Source organism: Tympanuchus pallidicinctus, unplaced genomic scaffold (assembly GCF_026119805.1).
Source record: "Tympanuchus pallidicinctus isolate F22 unplaced genomic scaffold, pur_lepc_1.0 scaffold7, whole genome shotgun sequence".
NCBI lineage: Eukaryota > Metazoa > Chordata > Aves > Galliformes > Phasianidae > Tympanuchus > Tympanuchus pallidicinctus.
This window is the reverse complement of record NW_026294791.1, coordinates 20307113-20321864: the sequence shown is the minus strand read 5'-3', so window position 1 is coordinate 20321864 and position 14752 is coordinate 20307113. Positions and strand designations below refer to the sequence as shown.

Here is a 14752-nt window from a genome sequence, read left to right as displayed (position 1 = left end):
AACTGCCGTTGGGCGAGGTGGGCTTGGCGAGAGCTGCTCTCTATGCCATGACACATACAGCACGGTGACAGTCACTGCTAGGACAGACCACCGGCGTGACTCCCAAGGCAGCTGTTGACATGGATTTGTTTTAATTATTTTTAATTCCAGACATAATGCAAGCCAAAACAGCGCCAGTAGTGTCACTTCCTCCTTCTATGCGGAAGGCAGCAGGCTGGCAGCTTTTTCTCTGCGCGTTCCAGCTGCAGCCGAACATTTCTGTAGAGCTGTTCAGATACCTAGAAATTTCTTAAAGTCACACACCAGCCTGAACGGAATCTTCCAAAGGAAGTATTTCCTTTTTGCCAGGAAAAAAAAGACATTCTCTCCTTTGTGACTACTGAACATTTCACAATTTCTGTTTCAGATGTTCTAATGGAATGACCATAATGAGGCACTGTGGTCTACTGGCTATGTCTCAGACATATTCTGGACATCAGCCCTAGTTTCTTAATGACATAGCAACTTGACATAAACCAAATATATGGTAAGATCTCCCCGTGATCCCATAGCAGGTGTGAAATTCCTGTAGCCAACCACTGTGTCTGTCCCCGTGTCTTAATCACTGTAAAGAGCAGTCCTTCCAAGCTAGCAATGTGCATGCGCTATATCAGTTATCAGAAATAAGTGACACTTGCTAAATCAAATAACTCCTTCTTTAGGAGTAAGTACTACTTTGAATTTGAAAAAAATGAAATAAAACAAGGAGTTCCATGTCTACATTTATCCCTGCCCCAATGTGCGCTTCATTACGGAACGTCCATTTCCAGTTTTCGTTATGATTTACTTCTTCCTCTCCCCTGACAGCCGTGCGAGCTGACCGAATGCGCGGCGGCAGAAACAAGTTTGGACCGATGTACAAGAGAGACAGGGCGCTGAAGCAGCAGAAGAAAGCTCTCATCCGAGCAAACGGACTTAAACTGGAAGCCATGACTCAGGTGATCCAAGCTATGCCAACCGACCTGACAATATCTTCTGCGATTCAGAACATCCATTCTGCCTCCAAGGGCCTACCTCTGAACCATACTGCCTTGCCTCCTACAGACTATGACCGAAGCCCCTTTGTAACCTCTCCAATTAGTATGACGATGCCACCCCACGGCAGCTTGCAAGGTTACCAAACGTATGGCCACTTCCCAAGCCGTGCTATCAAGTCCGAGTACCCCGACCCTTACACTAGCTCACCAGAGTCAATAATGGGCTACTCATACATGGATGGTTATCAAACAAGCTCACCAGCAAGTATTCCGCATCTGATATTGGAACTCCTGAAATGTGAGCCAGACGAACCGCAAGTCCAAGCTAAGATCATGGCTTATCTGCAGCAAGAGCAAGCCAACAGAAGCAAACACGAGAAGCTCAACACGTTTGGGCTCATGTGTAAAATGGCTGACCAAACCTTATTCTCCATCGTCGAGTGGGCTAGGAGTAGCATCTTTTTTAGAGAACTTAAGGTAGGTAACAATTTCACATTGTATTATTTAAGAAAGATGATTTCTAATGTTGTGCTTTGAGCAAGAAAGCATGGTTTATCTGTTTCCCCAAGCACCTCTAATTTACCTGGCTTTAAGTAAGCAAGCTGTTATGGTGAGAAATTTGTACCCGTCTTCATCTTAGTCTGCAATAAGCCGATTTCAGTTTTACTCTTCTCTATTTTACTGTTTATCCTAATAGTTGTTTAACTCCATAGGAATAGCACAAATTTTACTCCTTCCCTTTCAGCCTGTCTCTGCCTTGTATTCAGAGTTGAAGAATGCCTGTTACCATTCTGCACTCATTTACATAATTATTTTATTACCTCAAGTAACACAGTAACCTTATCTCTGCCCATCTATGTTCACTCCCTACTTAAGTGCATATTGGAATATTAACTTTCTCACTGGGCTATTATTTTGTATGTATACGTGTAGTTAACCATGAAGGTCAGCAGGATAAGGTAAGCAGGATACACATAACAGATAGCAAGGAGGAAGAAAGTATCTTTAGGACTCATTTGGTACTTATCACTACTGATACACTGGGGACTCCTGTACTCCACATCATCTACAACTACCTTTAGGCTCTTCTTTATGGACACTAGGCAGTTAGACTCCTCAGTACACTCAATCCTTACGCACAGCTCCCTGGTGGACAGAAATTTCCCCCTACACATTTGTCAGATGTCATTTAAGGCAATTTTGTTGTTTGTTGCGGTCAGGTCTGACACAGAAATCAGAAGCCAGAAATGTGGTATCAGCCACACCCTCTCAACCTAGAAGTTAGCTCTGAAATGAATAAAACACTTTTCACCTCAAAAAACAAACAAATAATCAAACACAAGATGAGAAACTTATATTAGGTCCAAACTTCCCTATTATACTGGCAGTTAACTGAATTTCCTGCAACACAGAGATGTTTTTGCTGTAACTATTTGCTGCTGAACTCTGCAAAGTTTTCTGATTCCTAACTTCTTGATTGTTGAGCAAAAGAAAAATAATAAAACATCCAAATAAAACAATAACTATGTAAGTTGAGAACTGAATCTACCTGTACCAAGAGCACAGAGGGGAGAGCCCATTAAAGATCTGCAGTCAGGATGCTTGCCACAGCAGCATTTCTATCACAGCCTTAAGGATTCAGACACAAGAAATAAAGCCCATGACTACAAGAAAAGTGACCTGTATATGTTGTACATACAACTCCACTTGTTCTCAGACATTTTCATGACAATGATTGAAGGAACTATTATAAACTCAGCCTAAATTAAGAGAAAAAAGGGAAGAAGTAACTCGGGGGAGAAAAGAAAATGGATCAAAAAGGAGTAAAAACTGTCACGTCTTTGTTTGTTTGCCATATGTTGCTTATAATCTTTTAGTAAGCCATGCTTCTCATCTTAAATAATGTTCAGATTAGAATGACAAACAGAATACGTTTCCAAGAGACTATGTCTTAAAGTCAGGAACCAGGAACTTTGAACCCATTCAGTTCTTAAGGTTGGAGTAATCATTTTACAAAATTACTCAGATTTGCAGAAGATATTATTCAGTGTAAGGATTTTTAAGTTATCACGATCTGCCATAAAATTACAGTTATGATTAAAGTGATTATATGAAAAGATACTTGAGCAATATTTATTTTTCATGGTTCCGTTACTTACTCTGTAGGCAGATTTTATAGGCATTCAATGTGCTGTGCTGGGAACAGTCTCAGAGATGGTCTTCATTTCTAACCTCAGGCTGGTTGATACTCTTCAACTAATGCACGCTTACTAGTGTGGACATAAAAGTTGCAGAAATCTGTTTCATGAAAGTGCTGATAAACTGCTCCTAACTCTCCCAGTACGTGCATACAACTTCATACACACAGATCTCTAACAACGTATATATATGTTCTAGAAACTCACGGCATACAGGCTTTGGCTACATCTATCAGAGGGAATGGTTTCTTTTCAGTATTTGTGCCTTTGGTATCGTAGAACCTCCAGTTAGCTTTGCATCCTGTGGCATACCCTGCTCATTTTTCTTAATTGGACAATATCTGCTAAACTGTACAGGATTCCAGAACAGCATCACACTCAGAAGTCCATCACTTAGGAACAAGGTTACAACAACGCTAAGAACTTCCAACTTTTCAGCCTGAGGTCTTATCAGCACATTTAGATCAGACACCACACCAGTACCAGGTAGCATCAACTCTTTGCAGCTGAGAAGAGAGAATCAGAACTGAAATTTTTCCTGACCTTTCTGTCCATCCATGTTGTCAGCTCCTTCCAATCAGCATAGCAACAGCTATTTCAGGTTGCTCTGGAGAACACGGGTACCTGTGGGGAGTAAAAAAAGGACTTAAGGATATGACAGAGATTGTAAATGCAGAAGGAAGGAAAAGGTAATTATGAGGAAGATTCAAATAGATTTTCAAAACAGTTAACTTGTTCCCTACCTACTCTGAGAAATATATATTTGCTTGAAGTATTTTCCTATTATTCTGTCTCTTCTACATGAAAACCAAACCATCAGATGCATTCCAGATAAGATATACAAGTGCATTAGCAGATCTAAGACTAAAATTTTAACAACTTCAAATAATGAAACAATTTATAGCATTAAAAGGTACCCTTGTATGAGTTCTAAAGGTATGTAATGTAAAGATCATATTTGTTAAAGTGCAAAACCTTCCATCTTCATATTGGGTATCAGAAGTTAACGGAAGCATTAATGAAGCAAACTAGTTGGAATGAGTAACAATGCCAGAGTAAGAGCCAAAGCAGCAAGCTGCAGTCTAATAACCTGCATTTCAACATCTGCTAACATCTCAAACATGCACCTGTCTTGTGGAGTAGGGATACTCTTTAATTAGTAATTACATTAGAGAAGTGGTTTGATATCACACAATTCTTGCATCAAAAGAAATGTTTCTGTATAGACAAAGTATGAACACAGAAAACCTCCGAGTACAGTGATAATACTAACAGTGAGGAAGACCTTTGCTATTCTGGAGTTGCTGAAAGCTTAGTAAACATAAAAGTAAGATATATCTACCTTATCCTCAGCTATGAAAACTCAGGAATGCCCCAGGGATGCCAAATTTGTAGCCAGCTGTCTGGGTCATGTGAAAGGTCTCTGTACAAAGCTAAAAAGAAAATATTGCAAGAGTTTCTAGAGTCCAAAGGTTATCTGGCCCCAAGAAAGGATGCAGACAGTTCCAGGGGACTGGTCTTTCCTCATCAGCTCACAGCAGGGAAAATTCAGCAACTACTTCCAAAGTATTCTTCAAACCATAAAAGCAAGCAGTCTCCACTTGAGGCAGAAGAAAATAAAGCCTGCACTGGAGAACAGTCCTCAGGATACTTCCACATGGCCGAGGATCAGAAAATTCACTGAACGTTGATAGTTATAAAAAAGGCATTAAAGAACCTGTGACTCACATAAAAATACTACCTTGACTTATTTGCTTATTTTAGTGGGGATGTCACAGGTCAAAGTACTACGTGAGCACAAGCCCAATTAGTGAATGATTGCAGGAAGAGCCAGCATACTTCATGTTGAAGAAGAAGAAGAAGAAGAAACCATTCACTGAGTTTGCCAACTGATTTAGGCCATTCACTGATGTCAGAGCACCAGCTCTGGAACACTAAGCACACATCTGTCCATTAGCTGGAAACGCATCTTTCAAAGAGACGCTTCACCCACATTTCTCCAAAGGGCCTGTCTGCAGGACTTCCACTGTACAATGGCAGTACAGATGTTTTGGCAGCTAATAAGCAAACAGGTGCTCAGTTGTGTATTACGTGTTTCTCAAAAACACAACTATATTAGCAGAGTTTCAAATCATCTCTTAAAACAGTGCAAACTTAGTGTGAACTGGGTCAACAGAAGCACTGGAGTCCCTCTTACTTATCACATCAAACATCTAGATAAATACAGTAATAATAATATTCAATACATCATGGTTAATTTTAAACTTCAATCTCCATGAAATTAAATATCAAGAAGTGCACAGAAAAATAATGAGTTAAGGTACAGAAAGTGAATTATTAAACCAAATACATAGAGATGAGGGAAGTTTTATTCTTTAGAAAAAAAAATATCAGTAGTGGAATACCTTAAAAGTTTTTCTTCAGAGTGATAAAAGGTTGAAATATTATTTAGACCTAAGTAATCAAAGGCAATTTGATAACTTGAAGTGCTTTTGGACTTTGTAGCATCCATTTATCAGGGCAGGAAATGTAACTAACATAGCTGATGAAATAAAACTGCCATAGGAGTCTTTCAGTCAGGGAAGCAGTGAGAAACCGAGGTTGAGGATTTCCCTTAGTATCAGCAGTCTGACTACAGAGCGTGGTGTCATACGCAGCTATTGATTTTTGGGCTGGTTTGAGCATACTGGGATCTGAAAAAAAGTCACCATTTCTCAAACTTTCTAAATGTTGGGGGAAGTGGGAAAGCATGCATCTTACTGACCCAACAAGTTATTTGCATTAGAAACATTAATTTGATTTAACTAAGTGTGTTTCATAGTAAGAAATAATTCTTTTTCTGAGATCACGTGGAAAGAAATAGTGAAATGACTGCAGTGTAAAGAAGCCTCACCAGAAAACCCAGGCTTAATGAAGCATGGAATTATACCTCCCGTCCCACTGAAACTTGTATAGGAAGCACTCTGTTAGAAGTCCATGTGATGATCTTCTTGACTTCTTCTGAACAATGCCTGCAACTAAACGCAGTATTCCAGCATGCAGGAGTGTTGTTTGATAGCCCTCCTAAACTGCTTGTTCATTTCCAAGCCTCTGGTGCCTTTTCTAAGGGTAAAAAGATGACAGCATTCTCCTATGCTCATTCATGCCAAAGCAGTCTACTTTGCCATATGCTGCTGTCACCTCTGATAGCAGGAGGCTGAACTCAGCACTCTGCAGTCAGTCACTTTCCCACCCAATGGCGGATGTTCAGCAGCAAGCTGAGACAAAGCTACTGTGCTCCATGTGGGTGCATTTTGAAAGCCTGTCACTTCTAGCAAGCAAGTGTATTTTCCCACTGCAGTTCACTGCAGCAAGCTTTCTTCCATTCCCACAAACAGCCACTATGCAATATTTTGCCACTTATTACTAGACAGAAAAAACTGAACATCCTAATGCTTATAGCAAGCATAGATGCAGGCTGTAGTACGGATACAGGGAGGTCTGCAGCTGCAGCCACTCCTGCTTGATAGCTTGAATCTCCCACTGCAGCCTTGGCAGGAAGGATGAGCTGCACATGCATATCCATCTGCAACTTGGTGCCATTTGTGTTATACAAAGTGGAAGTTTAACATCAGAGTTCAGTTTTTTCCTTCAAAAGAGCAGGATCGCGATTAGAAGCACAGGACAGCTGACAGCAGTGCCAGATTATCCAGATCATCCAGGTGCAAAACGCACTCTTATAGGGCAGTATGAAAAGAAAAGAACTACCAACACTGCTGTTCAGAACTTGCACATCGTGATGGTTTGCCGAACTTGGAAGTTCCTGCCACAAAAACAGCCCTCCCCTCCCCTTATAAATTACTGCATTTCTTAGAAGCAGGCACTAAGTCTTATGTAGGAAGATCATGGCTCTTAGCTCTGTGGAAATTGTCTCATTCAGGTCCAGTGCCTTTGTATGACACTCATATCATTCTAATACAGTGCTTTTGTACAACACCAATTTCTGTTCATATGAGATAGTTCCTAAGCACAGTGAAAGTCTGCCTCTATAATTATATCTGGGCTGTTTAGATATAAGGATATTCTGCTGTTAGCAATAATGAAGTCACTCAGACTTCCTACTGTTGCATTGCCTCCAACACCTACCAACCCTGCCAAAGCTCTATAATATAAATTCACTATAGTTCCATGTATAGAGATAAGCTGTTTCAGATCAGTGATGGTCACTTTTGCTCATACAGCACTGTGGAGCCAACAGGTTTCATACTAAGGCACACCTAATGCACCCCGCTCTAGGGCTGGAAAATGCTGAGAAAAAGCAGGGGAAAGTATGATTTACGAAGGAAAAACTAAGAGATCTAAATAACCACAGCTTAATGAAACAACAGCTATGGCCTCATGGCAGCCACGTACAAGCACAGCATCTGAAAAAAAAACCAATTCAGAGCATTAAATGCATTCTGCAGCTTTATAGGCCCGGGAACACAGCAGAGAACTTCAGTCTTTTCCATTTCTGATTTAAAAATTCTTACAAAGCAAAGCTGGACGATGGAAGCAGTGACAGCAAGCAGCAGACAGCACTCACACCTCCCAGCGCACTGCTTCTCAGCTCCCAGGCTTTGCCCAGCCCGCGCTAATCAGTCTTTTATCTCCGTACAAGTACAGCCATGCACCGCTTTGTTTCGGTCACCGACCAAGCGGTCACAGCTTACTCCATTTCAGTGCCTCAGGTTAAAAGCATCCGAATCTGTGCCAGGCTACATATAAATGGAAACAAAGACCAATTCCGCGCTCTGCAAACAAGATTCAGTCGCTTACTTTCCCCTCACCTGTAGGCAAAGGTGCAAAAAAAAAAAAAAGCCTCAACAAAGAGCGAGTTTTGGTGCAAGAGGAAAGCGTCCAATACATCGCAGCATTCCATCAATCCATTAAATACCAAGAAGGTCGTTTCGGGGGACAACCGCCGAGCAGCGAAGCTCTGCTCTGACCCTCGTGACAAAGCACGCAACCCGCGGGCGCCGCACCGAACACGTGCAGCACAGCCGTGCGCTGAGGTGACGCCGCCGATGGAATCGCCGGTTAAAAGCGAGCTGAAAGAGAGACCGCCATCTTCACCGGGCTGCCAACTATTTCGGCACGCTGACAGACGGCAGCTTTAGTCAGCTAACGCTCGCTAAATCACGACACATCGTGCTTAAGTGCTATCTTACCCATATTCTAGAAGCGACGCGAAGCATAAGCGTTTACACACAGCGGTTACCCCCGAACGCCTCAAGCCGCTCATTTCTTCCCGCGCGCCTCAGGCTGCAGGTTGCAAGCCGCGCGCTCTTCCCGCGCACCGCGGACTGCAGGCTGCAGACCGCTCGCTTCGCGCGCGCCTCAGGCTGCAGGCCGCGCTCCTCCCGCCAGGACGGGCAGCGGGGAGCGAGCCGCTCGCCACGTGCGGGGCGGGCAGCCGCTGCTCGCCCCGGCCGGCTGCAGGGCGCCGCGGTCTTTATTTGCAGGATTGAGCAGCAAATAAAGGTTGCTGGTACATGCAGCAATGCTACAGGCATATCTGCAGAGCAACTCCGGAACAAATGGAAGGGCGGGTGTAAGAAGGAGAACTCGAGAGAAAAAACAGCTCCAGTAGGAAAATGAAGCTACGATTTCGCTGGACGCCTTGAGTAGCTTTTTTCCACTTCTGTAGCTGGTAGCTCGGGGCTGCAGGTGCAGGCTGGGCTGATAAACAACACTGTTATGGGAACACCTCAAGCATTAAAGCAACTGTTGTAGTTTTATATATGCTTATGTATCTATATCTATAGATACAGATGTATAGAGATATAGGTGTATACACATATACATTTATGTATATATATACATTTATAGGTACAAACTAGTAAAAAAAAAAAGCAAAAAAAGCAAAAAAAAGAAAATGCATTTTGTCCAGTTCTGGAATTGCCCATCGTACTCATCACTCGGAAATGGAAAGACACTAAAATCGTTTTTTCAGAAATTCAGAAATAGAAAAATGCTTTTTTTGCATCTAAATACAGCTCTTCATTTGTTGAAAGAGAAGTTACTTTGATATTTGTTGCTAAATAAAATCTTGGATCAAGTAAATTTAATTTAAAAAATTAGTGAAGGCAACAATAAACACAGGAAATATACATGAATAAAGTGTTCTAAAAGTCAGGCAACTCTTTTAAGGCTATAAATATAACCTAAGCAAGGCCTCTATAATTAGCAAAGGGTGAACAAAAGAAGACATCCAGAAATAGATGGGGAGGGGGGAGGTGGGGAGGGTGAAATGTCTTGGTTAGCCTTATTCAAGTGTTCTTTCCATAGCATAGGAAGTGGTTCCAGCTAGCTCATGAGTTCTGTTGGTATTAACTGATTTTTAAAAGGACACTTCCAAGTTGTCTCCATGCCAAGGAAATTCTTTTACGGCATGTTTGCTGAATACAGGAAACATCGTCCCGACTAAGTGACACTGGATGTGACGAAGAGTTGTGTCCTTACTCCGGTGTTACTGTCAGCACCCTCTGGTTGTTCCATCTGGAAACCGTTCGGTATTTATTGGGGAACACTTACTGCACTCCTGTCATTCATCCTGAGCAATGAGCAATGGCCAGTGGTGCTGAGTCATGGTTGGTCCCTGAACCAACTCACTGCAGCCCCTTGGAGGGGCACCAGGGGTGTCTGTCTGGTCATCCACTATTCCATCTCATCCCTCTTAAAAGTTTTGGGGGACATGTCTGTAGGAGCAACAGAGCGCTGGGAACCTCTCCGTGCAGTGGCAAGAATTCCCTGTACGAGGAAATAAACATGTACCTACAGCTGCTCCTAAGCAGAGAGCTGAAGAAGTCAGTCTTGCGTATGGTGATGTTCAGTGTTAAGCCAGGTTGTGCTTATGGGTCTGGTTTTGTTTGCTTATTGGAAGAACACTTCAGTGAGGCTGATGAGAACTGCAGTGTCCAAGAAGTGCAAGTTAAGATCTTGAGTAGCGCATTTCCAGTTTCTCGCACAGCATCTGCCAGTTTCCTGTTTTCTTCCATAGAGCTGCCTGGCTCAAGTGTTTAAGTTTCATTTGCTATGTGTTGTTCCTAAATCCCCTTTTTGTTATTTATTGGCTCTTCTTTTCCTTTCTCCTTGCTGGGAATTACGTTAGCAGCACAGTCAGTACGTGGGCAGCAGTAACTGGGGCTATTTGTGGCCATGGGCTGCACGGACCTACAGAGGGTGCAGCAGTTCACCAACACTCAGTGTGCTTCACCAACACTCTCTTCAACTCCTTGCACAGCCTTTCAGGAAAAGATGGAAATCTTTGAGGAGAAGGCCCAGAGTGGGTGGTCATGCAGGCCTGCAGTCTCCACTCCATCTTCTTACTCCTGTAGCTCAGTGAAAATCACCAAAACCAATTATCTGGTGTGCAAGTGGAAGCCAAAACTAACGCTGCAGCTCATGCCCAGGTCACCAGGTATACAATAGTTTCAGCTTCTTCTGTAACCAGCGTGCAGTTACTGATGTTCTTCCTGCCTTTATATGGAGAAAACGAGACAGAAAGACAGCTACTCACAAATACTACTGGACTATTGTCTTGAGAGGTACATACACACTGATATCATATGTGAAAAATAAGATTAGACAATTTTCTGCCTTTGAGACTGAGATTCTAAATCTCTCAACAATGTTTTGAATATTGGCCCCATTACTAAGTTTCTGCCCAGACATATGCCTTGAGAAATCCAAAACTGCTAAAAGAAGTATCAGAAAGCAATCTTTGTGATGTAGTATTCAGAAAACAAGGGTCCTTTTTTAAAACACAGAGTTTTAAACAGCAGTAAGAATAACTCTTTCGTAGAAATATGCATGTGACAATTATTTTACTTTGATCTGTCCTTGCTGAGATAGGTACTTATTCTGCAAGCATAAGACAACACTCCCTCCTAAGACTGAACTTTCATTGGGAGCATTTGCAGCGGGAACTGCCATGCCTCAGAGGCAGTGTTTACATGCTAGCTCATTTGCCAACATTGAACAGCATTTGCCTTTCATTCGCATGCCTCTCCTTTAAGGCGCACTCTTTTCCTCTTGACTTTAGTGGGAGCTCCGCATGTTTTGCCTTTGATTCCTTTGCATGCTGGCCACTCTAATTAATATCAGTTTCAGCAGAGTTTCTCTCTCCCTCTTTTTCAGTCGAAGAGAATAGCTTTCAGCAGCTCACCCCAACACCAGCCTGTGTATTTACTGATCAGGTGCTTGGGCATTATCAAACTGGTACATACTGCCCGTACAGAATATAACTTCATTTTTTCTCTGTCCCAGCCAAACAGAACTTTACCTTTTACTCCAGACCTAATAATAAATGGTGGCATAACTAAGAACAAGAAAATGACAATGATCATTCTAACAAACTCCTCTCAGTGTTGAAAACATCGCTTAGGTCTGTGTTTGTTTACCAGTTACAGTTTTAGCTAGCTAACACAGTCTTTCTCTATAGGATGCTTTCATTGTTGGTGCAACAAACATAAATCAGAACAGATCCGTTCTTTCTTTGAGACCACCATTCCCCAGGGCTGGATTGTGCAATCCAAACTAAGCCCCAGTCTGCTCTGCCCTTAGTAACTGTGCTTTGGTCTTCAGAGATACTTTATATGGGACACAGTACTACATAATTGAGGAAGACTGACAGAATCTGGTCCTTTTTTTTTAATTTATTTTTTCCCTGCTGCTTGTGTTATTAAAAATAAATGTCTGACATTTTGATCTCAGACCTGCATATCTGCATGTACTGAGGGACACAATGAACACAGGAGCCACTTCTCTCCTCCGTAAAAACTGTTACATGTGGCTTTCTGTGCTAACATAACCCTCTTTATAATATTTCAAAAGATACAGGACTTCCCAGCATGATGATAAAGTTTTCCTGTGTTCCAATAATAAAAGTTGAACGTACCAGTAATTTCCAGTTCCTCTGAGGTTGGGCAGCCTGTGAGGACTAACTCAGAAGTAGCCAACCTGCAATATCAGTGTGGGAGTCGGAAACAGATGTTCACCGGACAATACGATTTGTTGTCACTGTCGATACTGTATGGCACTTGTCCAAACAGAAATTGTTTGTAGCTGGAAAAGAATGTAAGGAATGATTCATGCCCCCAATTACTATTATTACTTTAAAATGTGAAATAGTTTCTTGTTTTCTTTTGTTTTATATGAGTGATTCAGGGAGGCCTAAGGACTCAAAAAATACAATTAGTTGGACTTGGAGCATCCGCATAGTATGTCAACCAAACAATTTAAGGCTTTTTCATTGGGGCAAAAGAAATTATATACAAAAAACAAGAACTTCACTTCTTCAGAATAAAGGTGCTGTAACCTTCTAGTCTTAGAAAGTGCTTGATGTTCATTATGTAGGTACATTAAAAGCACACTGCACTGGGTAAACTGGATGTTGTGTGTGTGTCTGAGAGTGTTTATTTATAAAGGTTATGATTTATTACATCAACATAATATTTTATCCACATAGTAACATTTGCAAGTAGTTTCTTTATGCCCTAGAAATTCTAGCAGGCCATTTGGTCATTCAGAACTGATGAAACTTTTCAATGAGAAAAATCCTCTATTAGAGTAACATATGATGCTTAGCCTTGATTTCCAAATTTCATGAATATTACAAAAAAAGATGCACTAGATCATACTTACTGTCAAAGACAATGGATTAGGCTAGGTGCTCTATAAATTAAATATTAATTTTACAGGGATACATCAAATATATCAGAAAAAAAGCAAAAACTGGATGCAGAAAGCATAAATGAAATCAGGTCTAAATACAAATGAATATATTCAGTAGGAGTCTCAATGAGAGCTAAAGATCTGAGTTCCAGAACCCTTGGATATATCACCTATATTTTACATCAAAAAGCAATGCTCCAGGTATTTTCAAAAATGAAGACATCTGGGATCTAAATTGGAGTTCACTGAAATCAGTGGCAGAACTTGGATATAGATGCTGACTACTGTATCTCTGCCAGGCTTCTTTTAGAGATATATAACAAAGGAAAAGGTGTGTGTAATCATAGGACTGAAGAGCAAAACATTTTAGCACTGTAAAATCAAGCAACTGCCTTATTTTTACAAAAGCATGTAGTAACACTTCTCAGTAATCTTCCTTTAACAATAACGTCTGTTTACTGTATTTACTGCCGCAGTGTACTGCAACAGAGTAGTTTAATGATCTATGTCAGGCTTTTGTCAATGAAATGATTTTCAGATGTACTTTTCTTTTTAACTACTGCAATGACTTGGCTTTAAGTCCCAACCACAGTTCAAATTTTTCATGATTTTAGATTGAGTGAATTGAGAAATACTTTAATAGTGGAACACTATCCGTTCAGATCATTTTGCATGAGCGATTGAACTCTATACATAATGTTCAAAGTCAGCGTATGATAAGACTGAATGAAATTAGCCAGTCAGATAATGCGTAGCACATGTGTAAGTAGCACACTAAATGTTGTGCATGTTCCTGTGCATTGTTATATATATTCAAGGATTAAACTGAGTTTTTCATCAACTAGGTGGTGGCAAGTGCCAAAATGATTTAGGATTAGGATGGGGTTTAGGCTGATCTATCTACAGTTGTATTTCTCATTTCATTATCATGCTTGGGATACTGCAACAGTTGTATTGTGTTTTTTTTTTTTTTATTTTATGAAATAGGCAAAATTAAATGTCCATACCGGACATACCGTTAGGTTCGTTAGGTTACGGGGAGTGGAAGAGAAACACCGCACTAGATTTCTTTTGTCTGCACCCAGCAGAGATGTCCTGAATGTAGAAAACAGCTGGGAAACTTCCTATACACTACACTGCTTGAAAAATGACTTCAAGATTTTTCTAAAAAAATCCATCTGATTAGACTTTATTCCAAAAGACTGATACTGTGATTCCGTAGTATGTCTCTTTGTAAAATATGAATCAATACAGATGCTGCGTTATCTGGTTGCATTACATCATTTTTGATACTAACTCTGCTTTCATTGTAATTGTCATGACAATTGAATCTCAGTAAATGTTTTAGGCTTTGAAGGCTTCTCACTGCAATACCAGGGCAGGACATGTTTATGCAAGGCTTCATTGTCACTTAACATTCAAAAAATTACTGGCTTAAAACAGACTCATTTGCAAAAGTGACTCTTCAGCCATTTTGATGTTTCTGATTGGTACGTGTTCATTTTGATCTGCTGATCAACATTCTGCCGTCTGCTGTCAAATCACAGCTATGAGCCATTTCGGAAAGCAGCGGCTTTAAGAGGAAGCCAGTCCTCCTGATGGCGGTGTTACGGGGATGGTTAGAGGGGCAGAGAGGTGAGCAAACGAGGCGGCTTCAATTAGCAGGAGCACAGCCCACCCTCTGGCTATGCCAGGAAAGGAGGCGAGCCCGGGCCGCTGCTGCCTGCACCAGAGTTAGTTAGAGCGCTCTGAATCTCATCTTTTGATCTCGGGCGATATTTTTCTCTGTTATGTCACAGAGGTCACCTGGCTCATGTGTGACAAACTGCCTGCATAAGTCAC

General features: G+C 41.2%; 1 protein-coding gene across 3 annotated transcripts in view; it reads left to right on the top strand.

Moving 5' to 3' along the window:
- Positions 1-14752, top strand: part of NR5A2 (nuclear receptor subfamily 5 group A member 2) — an 87003-nt gene that overhangs the window by 14139 nt on the left and 58112 nt on the right. For all 3 annotated transcript variants that reach the window (XM_052666008.1, XM_052666007.1, XM_052666009.1), the window contains one exon: positions 847-1493. In XM_052666008.1, the coding sequence (XP_052521968.1) occupies positions 847-1493 (647 nt within the window). The remainder of the gene's footprint in view (positions 1-846; positions 1494-14752) is intronic.